Source organism: Rhincodon typus, chromosome 5 (genome assembly GCF_021869965.1).
Source record: "Rhincodon typus isolate 14 chromosome 5, sRhiTyp1.1, whole genome shotgun sequence".
NCBI classification, from domain to species: Eukaryota; Metazoa; Chordata; class Chondrichthyes; order Orectolobiformes; family Rhincodontidae; genus Rhincodon; species Rhincodon typus.
Genome location: NC_063336.1, coordinates 55466041 through 55488499, shown reverse-complemented (window position 1 = coordinate 55488499; position 22459 = coordinate 55466041). Strand labels below are relative to the sequence as shown.

Genomic DNA, 22459 nt, shown 5'->3' with positions numbered 1-22459 from the left:
CTATGTTTATACATGTCTGCTTGCTCATCATAGTTCATTGAAGCCAAACAGCACAAATCTACTGCAATTGGTGAAGTGTGAGGCTTTACAACAGCATAAACTATAGACATGATGAAATGAGTGTTAAATCTCAGTTTTTGGACTGGAGTCACTGCATTGATGCATAGCTTTTGATTTTGTTTTGCTTTTGTCTGCAGGTCATTGACAATCAAGAGCAGCAAATAAAAAAATGTAACCTGGAGAAACAGGTAAATTATTTTTTCTGCAATAGGAAAGTGTGCACTAGTGAAGAGATCTATGAAAAAGGCATGAAAAGTGCTGATTTTCACTTCCTTGTCACTATAGAAACCATACTTTATATATAATAAATATAAATGATGTTTACACTGCAATGACATGCTCACAGATACTCAATTTGAGTTCTGCCAGGGCCAGTTTATCCTTGACATCAGTGGAATCTTGATCCAAGCATGAATGAAAGACCTGAACTCAAGAGGTGAAGTAAGAGAGACTCCCTTTGACATCAAGGTAGCATTTGACAGAGTGCAGAATTTAAATCAAAATCAATGGCATCCTGGGGAGAAAAAAACTCTCCACTGGCTACCTCAGATCAAGCACAAAAGAGGCTGGTTGTCATTACTAGAGGCCAATTATTTCAGTTCAACATTGTTCCGGGTGTTCAACATGCTAGATATATTCTAATCATCCTGTTCGGGATGTTCTTACACACTTCTGGAGCAGGTGGGACTTGAACTCGGGCTTCCTGTGGTCCAAAGGTAATATCCTAAACCAAAACATCTTCAGCTGTTTCATCAATACCTACCCTGCATTAAGAGGCTAGAAGTGGCTGATGATTTCACGATGGTCAGTACCATTTGCGATTCCTTAGATACTGAAGCAACCTTATTCACTTCCCTAAACTTGGACCACTTTGGGCATTAGGCATGGGCTTATCAGTGGCAAATAAAATTCATGACACCGAAGTGACAGGCAATGACCAGCTCCGAAAAGAGAGGCTCGAACCATCCATCATTGAGATGCTTGCTGTCACCAAATATCCCATTATCCATTGGGTATTGTCAATGATCAGAAACTGTACTGGACAGTAAAAGTATTAAAAGTCCCGTGGTTACAAAAGCAGGTTGAAAGCTCTAAGTTCTCCAATGACTCCCCAGAGTCAGTTCACCATCTATAAGGCACAAGTCAGGAATGTGATGGAATATTTTCCACCTCACTGAATGAGTGCAACTCCTGCAGCAACCAGGAAGCTTCACACCATCCAGGACAAAGGAGCCTGCTTGATCAGCAGCCAATCCATTATCATTAGTGTCTATTCATCCCATTGTGTACCGTTGACACAATGGACTGCAACAACTCACAAAGGCTCTTTTGATATCATCATCCAGTGCTACTACCTAGAAGGATAAGGACAGCAGATTCATGGGAAAACCCAATGCTGACCCAGTAATTGCCAACCTATGTGTGTCCACATCCCATGAATGAACAAAATATCAATACATATAAATGCACTGGAAATTTATAAATGTTATCGTTGGGAATTTAGAAACGGTCGCCCGAAAAGCATCTTGTGAGACATGTCAGATAGAAGGCACATGATGCCAGTCTTTCAAAAAGGCTAAAACTCCAGATGAAACCTACTTGGCAGGGAAACAGGTGCCTGGAAAATTACCAGCAAGATGCTTGTAAATTTTAAAAATGCACTCTCTCTATCTTTGGAGATCCAGGCCTCAATTCTCCATATCAAACCCATTTCCACAAGGTGTTGGACGGTTACACCGACCTACATACCTACAGGGAGCTGGAGTGCACATCCCATTATCTTTGTAGTCTTCCGTGGTGAAGCAAAGTCAGACCTTATGATAGAATTACCAATTTAAAAAGCTGTCTTTCAGAGTCTCAAAATATTTTTTAACAATCCTGGTTGAATCCCACTGAAACACCAGTGGACTCCACAAAAATAATGGCAGAATTTGAGCCTCAATTTCTTTCCATCTTTATTTTTGTTTTTGTTTTGGGAGTAAACATCTTATTGGAATGATTCTATATGTTCAATCGTCATTCATGCCTCACTCTTTAGCTTCAACTTGGGGGTTCAGGCAAAATTGAAACTGTTGCACATTGTAGAAGAACGGAAGGACTTTGGAGTCCAATATATAAAAGTGCTCATAAGTGAAGACAAAAACATAAAAGGAAGAATGACATTCTGGATATTATAAATAGAGGTATCAAATGCAATGATAAACATGCTCATCAAAATTAGGTCTTGTTTACAGTGCTATATGGTTGAAATTTAGGGTTCCTTAAAGACATAAATGACGTAGGGATTTGGCAGGATAGTAAAAAAAAGGCAACAAAAAGTCTTAGAATTATAATAGAGTAAGAGGGCTTCAGGAGTGTCAGGTGCAATTGCACAAAAGTCCAAGTGAACAAAGATCACTAAACATTAGGAATGATTACTTTCACCAAATATTTACAAAGGTAACTATGTACAACATGCTCTCTTGAGAATTACTAAAGCCAAACTTAATGTGTTCAATATAAATTGAAAGGCTTAAATATAGTGAATAACAGGATTAAAGAGTATCAAGCTCAGAATGCTTAGAAAGAAGTGATTTGGGCAACACTCACAATCATTGAGAGTTAGAAACAGGCACTGGGGATAGGTCACCAGACTCAAAACATTAACTCTGCTTTCTGCCCACAGATGCTGCCAGACCTGCTGAGTTTCTCCAACAACTTCTGTTTATGTTCAGATTTCCAGCATCCACAGTTCTTTGTTTTGTATTATTGCGGGGAGGTAATAATTATTTGCAAACTAATGCTCATATTCAGCAAAGGTATCAAAACAGATGCTGTCAGTGCCAATAATCTTACCCTAATTCTACGTAAAGTGTTAGATAATTGTTATGAACAATTGGAGTATATTTTTACAGCACTAAACTAGTGAGCAGCAGTTAACATGGTCTCAGAAGGGAAAATCTGCCTGGCCTTTATAAGAAGGCACGTGACCCATTCTTTGGACATCCTAACTCCATTTGATATGATTTTCAAATGGCCCTGGGAATTGGCCGTCCAGTTTTTTTTTTCGCAAAAACAGTAATTGACAAGTAGGGATACAATGTCAGTTCTATTACGTCAACTTTCAAATACAAATGAACACGCTTTCCACTTTACAGCTAAACCCAGGTAATGCAGCACTTATAAGAGGTAACCTTAGGCAATTCATGGTCAATGCAGTTCAGCTGCTCACTGCCTGAACCGGCTGGGTAGACCATTCATATGTTTTCATTTTATAATATCTGACTAATGTTCAGTATAGAAACAAATTCTAAAAGTTGATTGGGAGAAGCTATTCGCAGGTAAAGGGACTTTGAAAAGTGCGAGGCCTTTAAAAATGAGAGTGCAAAGGGCAAAGGGCAAGGCTGGTAGGTGTAGGGAATGCTGGATGACTAGAAAAATTGAGGCTTTGGTCAAGAGAAAGATGGAGACATATGTAAGATCATAGAATCCTGACAGTGTGGAGACAGGCCATTTGGCCCATTGACCCTCTGAAGTGCACAGCACCCAGACCCAATCCCTACATTTCCCACTATGGGCAGTTTAGCATGGCAAGTCCACCTAGCCTGCAAATCTTTGGACTATGGGAGGAAACCACACAGCCACAGGGAGAATGTCTGTGTGGAGTTTGCCCAAGGCTGGAATCAAACCCAGGTCCTTGGTGTTGGGAGGCAGCAGTACTAACCATTGAGCCACTGTGCCATCCCCTGGATTGCTCAGCTTGGAATGAGTGAATCTCTAGAGGAGTATAAGGGCAGTAGGAGTATACTTAGGAGGGAAATCAGGAGGGCAAAACAGGAACATAGCCTTGGCAGACAGGATTAAGGAGAATCCAAAGAGATTCTACAAATACATTAAGGGCAAAAGATTAACTAGGGAGAAAATTGGGCTCCTTAAAGATCAACAAGGCCATCTATGTGTGGAACCACAGGAGATGAGTGAAATACTAAACAAGCATTTCACATCAGTATTTACTGTGGAGAAGGATATCGAAGCAAGAGAACTTAGAGAAATAAATAGTGATATCTTGAAAAGTGTCCATATTACTGAAGAGGGGGTGCTAGATGTCTTAAAATGCATAAATGAGAATAAATCCCCAGGACCTGATCAGGTGTATCCCAGAACTTCCTGGGAAGTTAGGGAAATGATTGCTGGGCCCCTTGCTGAGATATTTGTATCATTGATAGCCACAGGTGAGGTGCCGGAAGACTGGAAAGTGGCTACCATGGTGCCACTATTTAAGAAAGGTGGTAAGGAGAAGCCAGGGAACTATAGAGCAAGTCCAGGGATGTGCAGGCTGGGTCGATTAGCCATGGGAAATGCAGGGTTACAGGTATAGGTAGGGGTGTGGGTCTGGGTGGGATGCTCTTCAGAGAGTTGGTATGGACTCGATGGGCCAAATGACCTGCTTCCACACTGTAGGGATTCTATGATTCAAGATGGGTGAGCCTGATGTCAGTGGTGGTTAAGTTATTGGAGGGATTCCGAGGGACAGGATTTATATGCATTTAGAAAGGCTAGTACTGATTAGGGATAGTCTACATGGCTTTATGTGTGTCTCTCTAACTTGATTGAGTTTTTTGAAGAATTTACAAAGAAGATTGGTGAAGGCAGAGCTGTAGACATTGTCTTTATGGACTTCAGCAAGGCGTTTGATAAGGTTCCGCATGCTAGACTGGTCAGCAAGATTGGATTACACGGAATCCAGGGTGAGATTGCCAGTTGGATAGAAAATTTATGTGAGCATAGGAGACAGAGGGTGGTGGTGGGAAATTGTTTCTCAGTCTGGAGGCCTGTGACTAGTGGTGAGCCGTAAGGATTGGTGCTAGGTCCACTGCTTTTTGTAATTTATGTAAATGATTTGGATGTGAATATAGGAGATATAATTAGTAAATTTGCAGATGACACAAAAATTGGTGGTGTAGTGGACAGTGAAGAAGGTTATCTCAGAGTACAACAGTACCTTGATCGAATGAGCCATTGGGCCGAGGAGTGACAGATGGAGATTAATTTTGATAAATGTGAGGTGTTGCATTTGGTAAGGCAAACCAGGGCAGGACTTATACAGTTAATGGTAGGGCCCTGGGATGTGTTACCAAACAAAGGGACCTAGGGGTACAGGTGCATAATTCCTTGAAAGTGGAGTCACAGGTAGATAGTGTGGTGATGAAGGCATTAGGCACACTTGCCTTTATTGGTCAGTGCACTGAGTGTAGGAGTTGGGACGTCATGTTACAACAGTGAAGGTCACTAGTGAGGCCACTTTTGGAATATTGCATTCAGCTCTGATCTCCCTGCTACATGAAAGATGTTAAACTTGAAAGGGTTCAGAAAAGATTTGCAAGGATGTTGCTGGGATTGGAGGGTTTGAACTTTAGGGAGAGGCTGAATAGGCTGGGAGATGGGCTGGGTTTTTTTTTCCCTGGAGGCATCAGAGGCTGAGGGGTGGCCTTATAGGGATTAGTAAGGGCTGACCTTATACAGATTTATAAAATCATGACAGGCATGGATAGGGTGAATAACCAAGGTTGTCTTCCCAGGGTAATGGAGTCCAAAACTAGAGGGCATAGGTTTAAGATGAGAGGTGAAATATTTGAAAGGGTCCTGAGGGGCAACCTTTTCATACAGAGGGTGGTGTGTGTATGGAACCAGCTGCCAGAGGAAGTGGTCAGATGGGTGCAATTACATTTAAAAGGTATCTGGATGGGTATATGAATAGGAAGGGTTTAGACGGATATGGGAGAAATGCTGGCAAATGGGAATAGATCAGTTTAGGATATCTTGACAAGCGTGGATGAGTTGGACCGAAGGGTCTGTTTCTGTGCTGCATAACTCTATGACTCTGTAAGAGGATTGGCCTTCTTATCCTAACGTAAACTTCTGTCTACTGACAAGCGAACTTCAAAGTACCTGAAACAAAGTGATGAGTTATTTGGTTAATCAGATGCTCATCAACTTGTAATATATTTTGAAGGCTTTAGAGGAAAGGTTGATGCAAGAAAAGTCTGCCTCGCAGACCTTCCGGAAGGAGCTTGGAGAGACTCAGAGAAATCTGCAGCTACTGAAGGAACTCATGGAAGAAGTGAGTAAACGTGACCTCTGCAATGTGCTTCATTTGCATTATGGTAGTATTATTGTGAAAAGTAAACGATAACAACTTTAATTCGCATAATGCCCTTAACATAGCAAAACATCCCATCACACTTAACGAGTGTACCATCACTAAAGCATTTTTGGCACGGAGTCAGAGGAGATGGCCTAAAACCTGTTCAATTTAGTAAGTATGAAGGAATATCTTGAAGGAGGAGAGTGATATAGTGAGATTAGGAAGGAACTTTACAGTGAAGACAACTGAAACACAGCCACCAGTACTGGATTGAAAAATCAGCACAAGACGCTGGAAGTGAAAGAGCACAAAAATTTTTCAAGACTTGTCAGGTGTGAGGAGATTCGAGAAATAGGGATGGATAGAGCCTGGAAAGGTTTTGAAAACAAAGGGATACAAATTTTAAAATTAAGGCGAATAGCAATGAAACCCATCCCAGATTAAAACAAATGCTGTTGCTCTTTAATTGAAGTTGGCCTTCACATCAAAAGTAAAATAAAATATGTGGAGTAGATTTAGGAATGTATCTATGAAGAAATCAAATACAATAGATTAAATACGGAATTCTTACTTAAGAGAAAAATGTGAAACAGCAGAATTTTGCGTAAAAGTCAAAGACAAAAATGTTTCTACCAATCATCGTCCATGAGCCCTTAAAGATTACAGCATTAATAATAGAACCGAGTTGATGTTGCAATTTCCGAAAAGTAATAACCGCTAAAACAGCCAAGACATATACTTCCTTGCTTCAACCATAAAATAGAAGACAATAAACTTCACTGTGTATAGATCTTTCTGACAAATTAGTCATTATGAAGGGAGCAATGGATTAGTGAGGCCAGTTATGATTTCATATTAATTTTATTTTGAAATGTTATTATTGAAAAATTAGATAACATTGATTCAGCTGCTTTCTTTTTATATGGGGTCTACATATTTCCCTGTTGATGGTGCTAGCCTAGCCATAACTGAACACCAGACATCTTAATTCATAATTGCAGACAGAGTCAGTGTATCTAACATTCTTCAATGTAACCCAGAGCTTGTGACACCAAATGTAAGTAATCAGAAGGTATTGATTGGAAGGGGCCACCTCCAAATCCTTTGGCATCAATAAAACATAATGAATTTTTCTAATTTTAATTAAAATACTTCTGACAATTGCAAACCATAGTAATTAAAACATTTCAGTATTAAGAACTAAAACTTGATAGAGTTGTGTTTTTGAACCTTTTGGCAGGAGTTATTGACTTTAGTAAAGAATAAGTTCTTATTCTTTCTAGACTATGGAGAATTGAAGCCTCAGTGGAGCCTGCAGATCAATAAATTGAAGAACATTGACAGTTTAGTACACTAATTTAGTGGATAAGCAGAGTTTAGAGTACTCTGCTTTGAAAAATGGTAACTGTGATAGATAATTAGGTATAAATTGCAGCTCACATGCAGCAATAAGTATAGATTCACAGCATAGTGACAGGTGAGCATCAGACATTTAGTCATTTGAAGATGATACTGAAGGACATGACCAATTTTGTACATTATAAATATTTGACAATGAAGAGTTTATCCAGATTATTTGGTTTAGAAAATTGCAGAGCAGTAGTGTGAGTTATTTAAACACATTTTGCTTTTAAGTAAACAGTGTGACGAAAGCTGCATTTCCATTGATAACTAGAAAGTTTAAAGCAAAAAATTGGTTGGACAGAGTGTAATAAATGAAGACTAATAATACAAAAGATGAGAAATACAAAACCGGTAGAAGAGGATCAAAAAATTGATTGAGAAGGTATTTAAAAAGAAAAATCAGTGTCATGTAAAAGAGGAATAGTGTGAACATTTATTAGCATACAGCAAATCGAAGAATAGTCAAGAGCAAAGGTACCAGTTGAAGCCTGCATGACAGCAGACAAGGGCCAGCTTATAGTTGAGAATGAGGGTGTGCACTTGCCTCCAACAAAGTGTTTTATCTGATGTGGCAACGCTTAATTTAAGAAGTAAGATGGAGTGTGAACTCTTTATGCCCTCAGGTTATATGCTATGGTACAGTGATGGATGTCTCTTAAAGGCATATTGATGTCCTGACCATGCGACTTAACTCCCTTTTCCCAAAGATAATGGTTTACCCCAAAACTTTTATCCATCAACACTACAGTGTTCTCCCAGCCACTCTATTCCATCCACACGCTTTGTTGGAATGATAGTTTTGGACCACTACTTCAAATTAACTTCTTGATTTTTTAAAAACAACCTTGACAGGACTGACCACATCCATGTGCCTCTATTTTGAAATCCAAATTCAACATGTAGTATACATATTTATACACATTTATCACAGTATTTATACACATTTATCACCATGTTGTTATGATAGAATAGAGCATTGTGTGGCCAAGTTTGCACCTGTCAATAAGAAGCACGGTAAATTAGAACAAAAAGATTTGGCTGTCCATCTACACAAATGCCTCAATACTTATTGAATTTTGCTCTTTAACTCAAAGCAGCTAAAATAAGAAAAAGGAGGACAAGATACACTGCAGCAACTCACCAAGGCTCCTGCACCATGACTTTCTAAACCTGTGTCCTTCACTACTCAGAAGGACAAGGGGAGCAGATGTATGGGAACACCACCGTCTGCAAGTTCTGTTCCAACTATTCAAAATCGTGAGACATTTCGACAGATAAAATATTCTCACTTGTGAGGGGATCAAGAAAGAGAGGGCCCAGATTTATAGGAATTAGTAAAAGAGGTAAAAATGATGTGAGGTAAAACTTTTTCATGCAGCAAGTAATTAGAGTTTGAAGTACACTGCCTGAGAGTGTGGTGGAGACAGGTTCAATCAAGGCAATCAGAAGGTATTGGACAGTTATTTAGTAAGGAACAATATACAGCAAGATGGAGGGATTAAAGGAGAATAGAATTAATGGGATACTCGGTTGGAGAATGGGAAAATGGCGCCATCCTGCACTATTACGATTCTTCTGTGATTCTGTGAGATCACACCCCAACATTTTGTGGAACTTTAGCAACATTCCTTCAATGTCACTTGGTCAAAATCCAGCAACTCCCCTCCCAAAAGTACAATTCAAGAAAACAGCTCACCACCACCTGCCACCATTGCCCATGGGCAGTTAAGTATGGACAATAAATACCCTGAGCTTGTCCACATCCCATTAACTAAGGATAAAAGGATGTTAGTCAAACTGTAATTAAAAAAAAAAATCAGCAGCAATAAATTCAAAATATCTAATAATTTTCTGTGCTGTAATTTTTCTATGATGCCTACATGTAAAGTACTTTTTCATGTCTTTGAAGTTTTCATCAAAGAACCAAAGATTACCAGAAAATTCAACTTTTGAGGAACAACCACAAGGAACTGAAGCGCCCAAGCAAAACTTAGCAGATGAAATGCCAGCCATTGAAAAGCTACTGAAAGAAATGTCCTACTGTCTGCATGACCTACGTGCACTATGCAATATCCTTACTCAGAGGGCAGAGGGCAAGGAGCCAAATCTTTCTTTGTTACTCGGGATACAGTGTAAGCATACTTTTGAGCTTACTTCTTGACCTCATAGTTTTACAGACGGTGAGTTCAGATTGAGGGTAGTATTTAGTAGATTCAAGGCTAGAGGGCAGAAGATAATTAGACTAGGCCCTGTTGGCATACTTCAGTCACCATGACAAGTCTAATTTTTTATCGCAGTTTGATTTTCTATTATTATTCATAGTTAAATGGCAGGAGCTAAGCCTATTCTAAGAATGCATAGCACAGAAAGTAAAAGGTGACAATCACTGGGCCCCTTTACACTTCACATATTTTCTAGAAAAATCCAGAGTGGCAGCAAATAGGAACTCGAATTTCATAGAATTTCACAGAATTTACACTGCAGACTCTTTATCCTTTTCTAGAAAGAGGACCCTCAGCCTTTACAATCTTCTGTGATAATTATAAACTCTTAATTTTGGTATCTACATTGTTAATTGTCGTTGTACCTTCCTCGGTGTTTCTATGCCCTTTATCTGGTATCAAACTGAGAACCGTGTACAATATTCTAGTCATGATCTAATCCAAATTGTGTACCAGTTTAATATAATTTCCCTACTATTCATTTCTGTTTGCTTAGAAATGAATCTCAATGCATTGTTTGGTTTAGATTCTTATTAGCCTGTGTCTCTATTTATGTATCCATGCCCTCAGAATCCTTTGCTCCATCATCCCTCACATTGTATTCCAAGGATATGTGGCTTTGCTATTCCTATGAAAATGTACCCGTTCACATTTAAATATATTGAAATTTAGTTGGCATATGCATGACCATTCAACAAACTGGAAGAGACAAAATTATTTATTTACACAATGTAAAGGAATGAGTTGTATTGACAATGCTGCCACCGTATACTATTAGGTTTCAAATGGCCGCCAAGAAGCCTGCTTGGTTAATGAAAGTGACTCTTTCTGGTTGCATAAAGTCACTCAAGACAGATGATTCTGAACTTCCTCTGGCCTTTTAAGAGGATCAGGAAAGCAGAGGTGTATAAATTGTAGGTGCCTTCAAAATGTTGCATGTGTTTTTGGGGCATGGTGATGACTTAAGCCATTTAATTTAAGAACATAAGAACTAGGAGCAGGAGTAGGCCATCTGGCCCCTTGAGCCTGCCCCACCATTTAATAAGATCATGGCTGATCTTTTTGAGACTCAGCTCCACTTACCCGCCCACTCACCATAACTCTTCATTCCTTTACTTTTCAAAAATTTATCTAGCCTTGCATTAAAAACATTCAGTGAGGTAGCTTCAACCGGTTCACTGGGCAGGGAATTCCACAGATTCACAACCCTTTGGGTGAAGAAGTTCCTCCTGACCTCAGTCCTACATCTGCTTCCCTTTATTTTGAGGCGATGCCCTCTAGTCCGAGTTTCACCTGCTAGCGGAAACAACCTCCCTGCCTCCACTTTATCTATTCCCTTCATAATCTTATAGGTTTCTATAAGATCTCCCCTCATTCTTCTGAATTCCAATGTGTATAAGCCCAGTCTACTCATTCTCTCCTCATAATCCAACCCTCTCAACTCTGAAATCAACCGAGTGAATCTCCTCTGCACCCCCTCCAGTGCTAGTATATCTCTTCTCAGGTAAGGAGACCAAAACTGCACACCGTACTCCAGGTGTGGCCTCATCAGGATCCTATACAGCTGCAGCATAGCCTCCCTGTTTTTAAACTCCATCCCTTGAGCAATGGCAGACAAAATTCCATTTGCCTTTTTAATCACCTGCTGCACCTGCAATCCCACCTTCAGCGATTCATGCACAAGGATACCCAAGTCCCTCTGCACAGCAGCGTGCTGCAATTTTTTACCATTTAAAACATAGTCCATTTTGCTGTTATTCCTACCAAAATGGATGACCTCACACTTATCAACATTGTACTCCATCTGCCAGACCTTTGCCCACTCACTTAGACTATCTATATCCCTCTGCAGACTTTCAGTGTCTTCTGCACACTTTGCTCTACCACTCACCTTAGTGTCATCTGCAAATTTTGACACACCACACTTAGTCCCCAACTCCAAATCATCTATGTAAATTGTAAACAACTGAGGTCCCAACACTGATCTCTGAGGCACACCACTAGCCACTGACCGCCAACCAGAAAAACACCCATTTACCCCTACTCTTTGCTTTCTACAGGTCAACCAATCCTCTATCCATGCCAATACATTACCTGTAATACTGTGCAACTTTATCTTATGTAGCAGCCTTTGGTGTGGCACCTTGTCAAATGCCTTCTGGAAATCCAGATACACCACATCCACAGGTTCCCCATTGTCCACCATGCAAGTAATGTCCTCAAAGAATTCCACCAAATTAATTAAACATGACCTACCCTTCATGAACCCACGCTGGGTGTTCCCAATGGGATAATTTATTATGTTTGATTTCAGGCCCATTCCAGTAAACACACTGGGACTGTGGAAATACAGGCACCCCATCAGCTCTGTCCATTTATGCCATGGGTTAATGTACTGTTACTTTTCCTTGGTTTCACTTTTAACTTTGTCTTTTGCCTCTGGGACTCGACATGAGTCCATTGCACACTAATGGGATGAAAGTCCTTTCTGTCTTGCCACTGTAATGGATCCAATTAGAGATGATCAACTCAATTAATTTATCCTGACGTTCTACAATAATAGACAGTCTATCGTTGTCTGCAAGGAACAGAGCTATAGTAAAAGAATTTAACACTTGTGCTGTAGATGCTGCTTGTCTGAGTTTTGGATTAAGTCACATTGCTGTCACTTCATTGCATGTGTTACAAGCCAAAACAAAGTTCTTATTAATCTGTGGAACAGTATGTTATTACAGATATTGTAGCATTAAATTTTACTGAGACAGCTAAGGTCCTACCATTGGATCCAAAAACAGGAGGTCACCCCAGTTAGGGAAGGGGTGAGATCCAGAGAAGCACATTCCTGGTGATGGCCAATTAAGTGACCACTGCTACGACTGTTATTCCTAATAAGGAAGGTAGTGCCCCACACGAGAGCTGCCCACTCTATCAGAGGAGCAGTAACAAGGCAGTTTCAAAAGTGCCATCTCTAGCCATGGTCATTGCTGAGGCAGCAGCTGCAGGACGAGGGGAGCTTGCTGGCCAAGCGCCTCAGGGAGGGCTAAGTGGGGTCAGGAGATGCCAGCTCCAGACACACAGGGTTCTGAGAACCAGGTTGAGTTCAGGCCTCAGAGAACTGATGGTTGCTGAGCAGATGGCCGGCAAGACATCCATGCACGTAGAGTAGCCGGAAAAGGACGACCTGTATGAAGCCCACTGGAAGGTAATCAGGATTTAGCTGAAAAAGTTCCCAAACAGCAGCAAGCTCCATACTCCTTCACTGATCGATGAAGGCAGGACATGGCCTGGCTTCATTGGTCATTTAAGTGGCTCAGTGGCCTTCCTGCCGTCGACGACAAAATGGCTTGTTTGCAGGAAGACATAGAATATCATAGCCCCTCTTCCTGTCCCCCAGGCCATAACTGTTATTTTGCCAGCCTTCCTATATTCCTATCTGACTTTGAAAGCCTAGAAAATACAATCCATGGAATTTATAGAATGATGCAGCACTCCACATGGTCATTTGTAAAAGCTGTTTCATTAGTTTCTGATCTTTTCCCCATAATCCACGAAATTGTTGTTTCCATATTTGAACATTAATATTGAATCTGCTTTCACCATCCATGACAGCAGTGAATCCAGATCCTTTCAATTTGCTACATTTTCTTCCCCCACTGGCCACCTGGTATTTTTGCTAAATACCTTTGAACAAAGATTTAAAGTTTGATTTTTTGTTTTCACTACACAACACAAAGCTCGGACTATCATGTGGAAAATAACAATTACTCACACAACTACCATTTGACACACATAACACGTAAAGAAGTCTTATTGTGTGATTTCTGTATTATTTAACTTTTTCTCTGTTTCATTAACAGCGCTGCACTGTTCAGGCGATGAAGGAGAGAATTCCCATAGTGGAGAATTGCTTTCAAAAATGCTATCTGACGTTTGTCAATTACGGAAAGATATTGACGAATTAAGGACCATAATATCAGATCGATATGCTCAGGATATGGGTGACAACTGTATAACTCAGTGACAATGTGTTTATCTTGTAGCAATATGAGCATTGACTGTAATACTGCTTTGTTACAGTCCCATGCTCTTCTATTAGAGAGCCATAAAGCAAAATTGCAGCTAACATATGAAAAAAAAATGAGCCATGAATGAAGCTTTGTTGTTTTATTGAAGGATGTTGTTATGTAATAATATGGAATGTATGAAAATTTGCTTGCCGTTAGTGTTTCTCATCTAAAACTACTGAAGGTAGAACCAACCCGCAACAAGTATGATTAATTTAAAGGTATTTACTTTGATTATTTTATTTTGTTAATTGGAATCTGGGGCTGGATTTAATGAAGCCAAACGGGGTTTCACAAGCCCTACTTTGTCAACTTTTGCAGAGGTCCACTGACTAATTGTCACTCGGGCACTTTACTGGGATCAAGGACCTCAGGGTGAAACTCTGCCCAGTGAAAGCCGTCAGCCAATCAAAGGCACCACCATGGAATTAGTGATAGTAGGAACTGCAGATGCTGGAGAATCTGAGATAACAAGGTGTAGAGCTGGATGAACACAGCAGGCCAAGCAGCATCACAGGAGCAGGAAAGCTGATGTTTCGGGCCTAGACCCTTCTTCAGAAACCATGGAATTAGTGCCTGCTTCCATGACACCAACCCAGTTCAAGTACCAATACTGAATCCCAGGGCACGTGAGTGATTGTGTGGTTGGTGTGACAGGATGGCGATCACAGGAGAGAGAAACAAAGGGCAGAGTGTATCTGAGCTGCCCTGCACTACCCAATGCCAGCTACTTCAATGCAAGTGCCTTTGAAGGAGTGACCATACCCCTCCACGTGGAGCCTAGATGGTGGATCCGCAATATGCCTCTAGATTAATACAAATGTCAGCTGGATAAGGCCCTTATTAATTGCTCACTTGCGGATGTCAATTGGCAACAGAATAGAAATGAAAAGGACCACCACAGCTCCCACTTCAAACATTATCAGAATGGAGGTGGAAACATGATTGTTTCTCACTGTGTCCCTCCCACCTGATTACATGACATATCCAACAACCCCCCCCATCGCCACCCCACTAAACCTGAGGGAGAGAGGGCATTAAATTCCGCCAGTTATGACAAAACTAAATAGCTTCATATTGATTGTAATACAGTACATATTCAAATCAATGTGTTTTACTCTAAATTCAAGTTTCAAACTTTTCTAGGGCAAACATCTGGTGTGAAATTTAACTCTACTGACCACAAAAGTTTGTGATTTAATTCTCAGTATTGCTGAATCAGCTATTGTCAGATAGATTAGAGATAGAGGCTTTACAATTTATCTCAGTGCATCGACCTAATAAGAAAAATTAATCAGTGTTCTGACTCCTGAATGTTATTGAAGTGGAAGATACTTACATTCAGATGTTAGGCTTAGCTGTGGTTTTCCTTTTCTCCACTATGGATAATATCTTGTATCAAATTTACATATAAAAATACTTTATTAGCAGAGATCCAGTGGTTGGTGGATGGCGACAGGACAGTCCAGTTGAATGAAATGCCTCCTTCCTGAGAGAAGGGGTGAAACATTGGAAAAATTATTTGACAGGGAAGAGAAAAATTCTGTGTCCAGTTGAATGGTTCTTAATGTGCCCCATTGGGATGATTGTGGACTGCGAGCAATAATAAAATTACTGATAAAATGGAACAAAGGTGACAGTTATTATTTTGAGTTCCAATACCCAGCTGTCAATTTAGATTCACTGGACTGTGTTCATACCTAATTGTATGCCAACCTCCATTGTAAGTAATAAATGTCCTCAATAAGTTCAGCCTGGGAAGATCTCTTTCACCCTTCAAAATCTTTTGAAATCAAAACAGAATTATAGGCAAATTTATGCTCAATTCTGGAAGACACTGTAAACTATTACTTAGAGGAAAAGTTAGTGGTGAGAAAATTAATAAATTAGAAAACAAAAAAGAATCCATATAGAAACCAGAAATTGCTGGAAACTCTCAGCAGGACTGGCAGCATCTGTGGAGAGAAAGCAATGTTAACGTTTTGGGTCCAGTGGCCATTCTTCAGAACAGTTCTGAACAGAGCTGGTCATTCAGTAGTGAAAACATTAATCTTCATGTAGTTAAGCATTGTGGCCTAAAAGTTAAACAAGATGTCAGACCACTTTGGTCCAGAAACACCCTGGAAATACAGAATTAGCACTATGTTCAAGGAACAGCTAACTTGGTTGGTATTTGATGCCATCTTTGTGGCACATATGTTGGTGAGGAGGGTATTTATTCAGGTAGGAGGGGGATCCTGCCTCCTTTCTGCCTCCAGGGCAATTACTTCTGTGAGGGGAATGTGTCACCAGCTGATAGTTAAAAATGCCAATGAAAACATGCAAGGACCTTATCCAGTTGCCATCGGTATTAACCTAGCATCAGGCAGGAAACCCACCATATGAGAAGCCCAGAACACAAACACTGTTGAGATTTGTTTGCAGGTTTCCTCTTTCAAAGTCAATGCTTGATTGAGGGACCTTGCAAGAGGTGGGAGGGTGCTTCCTGAAAACCATCACCCTGGCTGCATGCTGAACCACAGTCTTCTCACTTCCAGCAACTCCTCCCTCCCCTGCGCCCCGCACTTTACAATCACTCACTTGTGATCTGGGTTATCAAGCAATCCTGGGCCTTGCATTGAGGTTGTAGCAGCTGCAGCTACGATCTCCCAATTGGCTCTGCTCAGCAATTTAGAGCTGTTGGCCTCTGACTATCCACCAGCTCTCGTGGGGTGAGCCTTTCCTCTCCAGGGTCCTTGATCCCAGCAACTGCCGCTGTTACCTGGTCAAGAGCCTGACTGGCATATTGTTCCACAGGCATTCCTGAAAAGAGTTGTTGCTGGGCTCTTGGCAGTAAGACCTCAATTTGTCTATATTAAATTCCACATTTATGTGTATTGAATGTGAAGAGGGTGTCTTTGAAATCTCATCCACAAATCTTATCTCTTTCCCAGTCCACAAGTTGGGTGCCAGAGCAGATACTTATCTGTCTGGCTGGTAACTGGTCAAAAAAAAGCACCCAAGAATAACTGTCTCATTTTCTCTTCCTCGATGAGAAGTCACCTGGCACCTAGTGAGTGCTTCTCCTGACATCATTGTTAAAGATTGGGGTTTCAATATGGTATTAAAACTTCCAATTTTGTGGTACCATGTGCTGATGCATCTATGTATGCTGTGGCACAGTGCACCTTTGAGAATGGAAATTGATTATGCCCATGGCTTTATAATTGATAATTAATTGATTTTTTTTCATAGCTTTAATGCTTTTTCATTAAATGGAGCATTGGACATTTTAATGGTGTTTTTGACATTGTTGTGCATGTGTTTTCTGTAGGATGAGGTGAATTGTGAAGTAAACAGAGTGCAAGATGTGAATATAATCCTGTTACTTTTATTCCGAAATACTGTGATTTTTTTTGTTTGGACAAAAATAAGTCCACATACAGCTCTCATTTTCTATGAATTATACAGTATTAATTAGATTTGGTATGGAGTATGATGACTTTTTTTTACTATGGAATTCGATGCAGTGTGTTACAATAAGCTACAGGAGTTGTATGCAATAACTAAAAATATTCTTAATGCATATGGTGGTTTATTATTTGTATCACCTGAAACTGTTAATTGACTGACTTGATAACTTCTTTCCCTTTCTCCCCCATGTAGTACGCACTGGCACTTAGATAACAGAAACTGTGAAAAATAATTATAAACTTGGGAGGCCTTATAGAAAACAAAGTGATTCATTTTTACGTTAAGTGCTGATTCTAACTGATCTTGATTGTAATTCCATTTCCTCCAGCCCTCTCCAATGATGTCATCACCTTCCTAACTTTTTGATGCTATCCTCAATACCTCATTTCAGCTTCTCAATCTTGTCATTCTCTTTAATAAGGTCTCTTTTAACAACATTGCCATGTTATTTCTGAGTATATGAGTACTACTGTTCCTAATATTACTCCTTGACTATGCATCAGTATCTGGGAGATGATCAATGTCAACCTCACTAATTTTGTCATTTCTCTCCAGTGCTCTCTATCTGGAGAATATGGGAAATTTATGCAAAATTGTAGGGCTGTTCTTTTATAAACAGGTTTCTCATTTGGTTACGTCTGGTTTATTGAGGAATTCTTACCTCATCATAGAGTATTCTTTTTACTCACTGTGATGCCAGTGCTTATCCAAGCTCTACTGTTGTTTTCTTACATTTAAATCCACAATAACTAAGATGTTTGGCTTTCCTATCAATATTTTAAAGCAGAAAATATGAGTTAACTCATTCTAAATTAATGCACTACAGATTTCAAAATAGTCATCTGCAGAAAATCTACAGAGCCATTATTTTTTCCCAGTACCGCTTTCTTACCCTTTGCCCTGGAGTGTAATGATTCAAATCAGGTGTCAGCAGCCGTTCAGTGCTAATCCCAAGTGTCCCTTTTTCTCAGAGCCTGAGTCCTCACTCATCTGATATTCCCTGTGAATTTCCAGCAAAAGTCACCAAATTGGATTTCCCTCTTTCAAGTCTGGGAGCACCTGAAACTGAGTTGTTCTAATGTCATATATCAGCTGAAACCTTGATCTTTCCTAGTGTGGCTCAGGCAGCCATTTAGTGTTTGGGAAACAGCTGTTGTTAGTTCGTCGCATGTTGGCTCTTCGGGAAAGTAGCAATTCACCCATATTTCACAATGAAAAAGATTTTGTAGGTAACCTGACAATGTGGTACATACCTCTAGCTGTTCTGTCAAAATGTGATTTTATCTAATCTGAGAGAGGGGTAAAAAGGTTAACTGGTGAAATTAAAAGCAGACTGAGTAGCTTACTACTCTATTCTAGAGAAATGGCATCTGAATCTCACTTTTTTTCTCAACGCCTTATATGCAGCCTACTTTCTCTTTTTGTCTTTCCTCGATCTGTTCACATATATACCCATGTGGTATACATACCACATATATACCCATCAGCTTTATATCCATGCTGATTTGCCGTGAGTTGAGCTATTTACTAGCCTCCTGTCCACAATCTCCATGCCAACTGCCATTGAACCACTAGGCGGGAAATGCCCAAGCATACGCAATATAAATGGTTCACAATCTGAGGACTTTCTATGCACTTCATAACATGGGAGCTGTTGTTACTCCAACTAAAGTAGTTGATCGGTTTGCAATGTTGTTTCCAGTTGTTTTTTTTTTTAGTTTTATATCTTTATAAAAGGGAAAAACTTCAGGAACAGGGCCTTATACAAAGATCTTACTGTAGAATAAAGAAATTGCTAACTAGCACTTTGAAAGTATATATTTTGCCTCGGTTTCTACTGTTTTTAAACATATGTTTACAGCTAAATATTTTATGCAGAAATTCTATTTATGTTACATTTTGTAAATAATGTTGAAGCTATTATTTTTCCATTTTGAAAGTGTTTGTTTTGTTTTTGTATGTACAGAAATACATTAAAGTTTTTTACATAATGAACTTTGAGTTTGTTGTGCAGAAGTTATTAGCTATGTGAAAGAGATGAAGCGAAATTGCACATTGCTGTAATTTCACAAAATATTTTATTTATCAACCCCATTGCAACTTTATTATGATTTATATTTTAACAGTGAACTAGAAGGTGCTAGACCTCACAACACATTACCCATATGATCATCCCACACTAAGTGAGACACATTTTCATAGTATCAAAAACAGCAAATGAATATCAAACTGATGACTTTGACATAGTTTAACTAATTAATTTATTTAATACACTTTCAGTTCTTTCAACATAGTACTTCATACTTTTTTATTTCTCATTAATGTTTAGTTTTCTGTTTTTTTTAAAGTTCTGTTTCTCTGTTGTGAAACTGTGTGTTTTATATCAAAATAATTTTTGAAATTACTGGCTGGAAACCCATCACTGAATTTTAAAAGTATCTGAGAGCACATTCCAGCATCTTAAAATTGCAGGCTCATAGATGGCTGAATAGCTGCCTTATTGAACATTCTGCATTCCAAGTCCATTAACATGGAAACAACCTGTCTGCGAAGACTTAATCAGCAACAATTACATTGACGTAGAATGAATGGGAGCCCTTTCCTATCCCAATAGCAAAGCCTCATGATAACTGCCTGAATTAGGTGGATTGGCCACGCTAAATTGCCCACAGTGTCCAGGGATGTGCAGGCTAGGTGGGTTAGCCATGGGAAATGCAGGGTTATAGGGATAGGGTAGAGGGGTATCAGTCTGGGTGGGGTGCTCATTTTACATTTTTAAGAAAAGCATTACTGTTAAAGAAGAAATTGAAAGAAGGAAATATTAGAGTTGATCTCAAGACATTTTCCATTGTAAGTGGTTCTCTTATTCATTGCAGTACAGTGTCAAATATTTTATGTCACAGAATTTGGATCCTACAGTGATGAATGAAGGTATAAATAACTGAAAGTTAATTTGATACAGGTAGGAAATTGCAAATTTGATTGATCTGAGTTAAAAATAAGTGCATCAATTTAGAAGGTGACTAGGCTCCCATGTTGTTTGCTAATTTGATGTTTACTTAGGTTGTAAAACCTGTAAATGGAATGTAAGGTCTTTATCTCTGCTGTCTGGAATAAAGCTCAAGCCAAACTCAGAAGCACTGTTTGAAATGACTGATATTTAGATAAAGAAGCACAGTTTATTTAAAACTTAGTGTGAAACCAGCAAGGATAAGGTGTTCCACTCAGCCATGAATGTTAAAGGACATATTAAAGGAGGAATGGGACAGACACCTGAAGGTGTTGAAGGATGCCCTCATAGGAACAGGATACGATGCTCAATTCATCGATTGCCAGTTCCAACGTGCTACAGCGAAACACCTAAATGAAAATTTTATTTTATTTTGCTCAAAAAGCACACAATTTATAGACAGTCAGTCAATGTGGTGTTTTATAAATTCCTACTTTAGAAATAAAACCAGCCTGACTCCGAACCAAAACACAAACAGATTCTAAACAAGGCCTCACACCTAACATGCACTGTCTGATCTAAAATGTCATCTCTTATTTACACTGATAAAACCTTTAGTTCTCTCAGGACCATGACTTGAAAGGAATTTGGGGATTTACATACACACATTAATCAATTAAAACTTTCTAACTGATTAAAGATTTAACAGCATCTTAAGTTTATTTACTACATCCTCATCAATGGTGTGAACCTCTGATCTTTTACTTATAAATTCTGTGTCTGATTCTACCTCTCTCACCAACACCTGAAGAAGGACTAAAGCTCTGAAAGCTTGTGATTTCAAATAAACCTGTTGGACTATAACCTGTTGTCATATGATTTCTGACCTGGTCCACCCCAGTCCAACACCGGCACCTCCATATCATGAATATAAAAAGAAGATACTTAGACTTGAATGGAACGTACATCTCCTCTGATTTTGTTTCACTTCACTCCTCTCCTTCCTTCTTAATAATGGAATTCTCAAAAAAAACTTATTTTCCAGAATAGTGAAAGAGAGGGATTCTGTATTATGATCACAATCTAGAGTTATTTGAAGCTCCTGCTAACATTACCTATTGTTACATTCTAATTCAACTTCTTTTTTCTATTTAATTTTGTCAGTATCCTGAACAATATAATGTGATTCATCACCTAAGTTCTTGAATATAAATACTCCTTCTATGTTTATTTATGTTCACCTGGAAATTATACATACATTAAGAAGCTATTCCAAGTTTTCTAAATCACTGGTTAGGCTATGGTTGGAAAATCATGAAGGGTATACATAGGGTTAATGGCACGTGTCTTTTCCCTAGGATGGGCAATTTTAAGACTAGGGAGCATATTTTTAACACGAGAGGAGAGATTTTTTTTAAAAATGGGAATTTTTTTTACACAGACGATGGTTCGCGTGTGGAATCAACTTCCTGAGGAAGTGACGGATGCAGGCACAGTTAGTTAAGTACATGAACAAGAAAGTTTGGCAGGATATGAGTAACGAGCAGGCAGGTGGGACTAATTTAGTTTTGGATTATGTTCGGCATGGTCTGGTTGGACCTAAGGATCTGTTTCCATGCTGTATGACTCTAGGACTCTAAGTAATAATTAGCCATAGTCTAAGACTGAAGAGACTAGAGTTGTTCTATTTAGAGCAGGGAAAGTAACAGGGAAAAACTGAGCTGGATTTAATGGCTGTGCTACTGGACGCTGCCATTGGATTAAATGCTCACTGGTGGTTAAATATCAATCTTTGGGATATTCATACTTTTAAGGGTGAAGATCCTGCTTCTATGAGCAACCAACCAATCAGGAAGGCTGGCAGGTCTTCACTGGTCAGCACTAAGCAAGGGAATCAGACTGGAATTTCAGTCAGTGCATGAGTAGGAGCATCACTGCAAGATAGGAAGCAGACAACTATGGCTAATGGGTATATTTCGGGTTTGCAGTGGAGTTCCTTAGCAGTCAGCATTTGGACCTTGCTTTTCCTGATTTTATGAATGATTTTGATCTTGGTTTGTTGGGGACAATTTCAAAGTTTACAGATGGCACAGAACTTGGGAGAATTGTAAACTGGGAGCAGCAAAGCTGTGGTCAGTTCACACAAACTGCAGGGAGGATGAGCGAATTGATCACAGCATTG

The 22459-nt window shown here is 39.4% G+C and overlaps 1 protein-coding gene across 2 annotated transcripts in view; it reads left to right on the top strand.

The window, feature by feature from the left end:
- The window catches only part of cep85l (centrosomal protein 85, like), a 286175-nt gene extending 266853 nt beyond the window's left edge, over positions 1-19322 (top strand). For both annotated transcript variants that reach the window (XM_048597366.1, XM_048597365.1), the window contains exons 10-13: positions 198-248; positions 6053-6160; positions 9498-9720; positions 13668-19322. In XM_048597366.1, coding sequence (XP_048453323.1) covers positions 198-248; positions 6053-6160; positions 9498-9720; positions 13668-13831 — 546 coding nt within the window. In that variant the 3' untranslated portion in view covers positions 13832-19322. The remainder of the gene's footprint in view (positions 1-197; positions 249-6052; positions 6161-9497; positions 9721-13667) is intronic.
- Positions 19323-22459: the final 3137 nt, after the last annotated feature.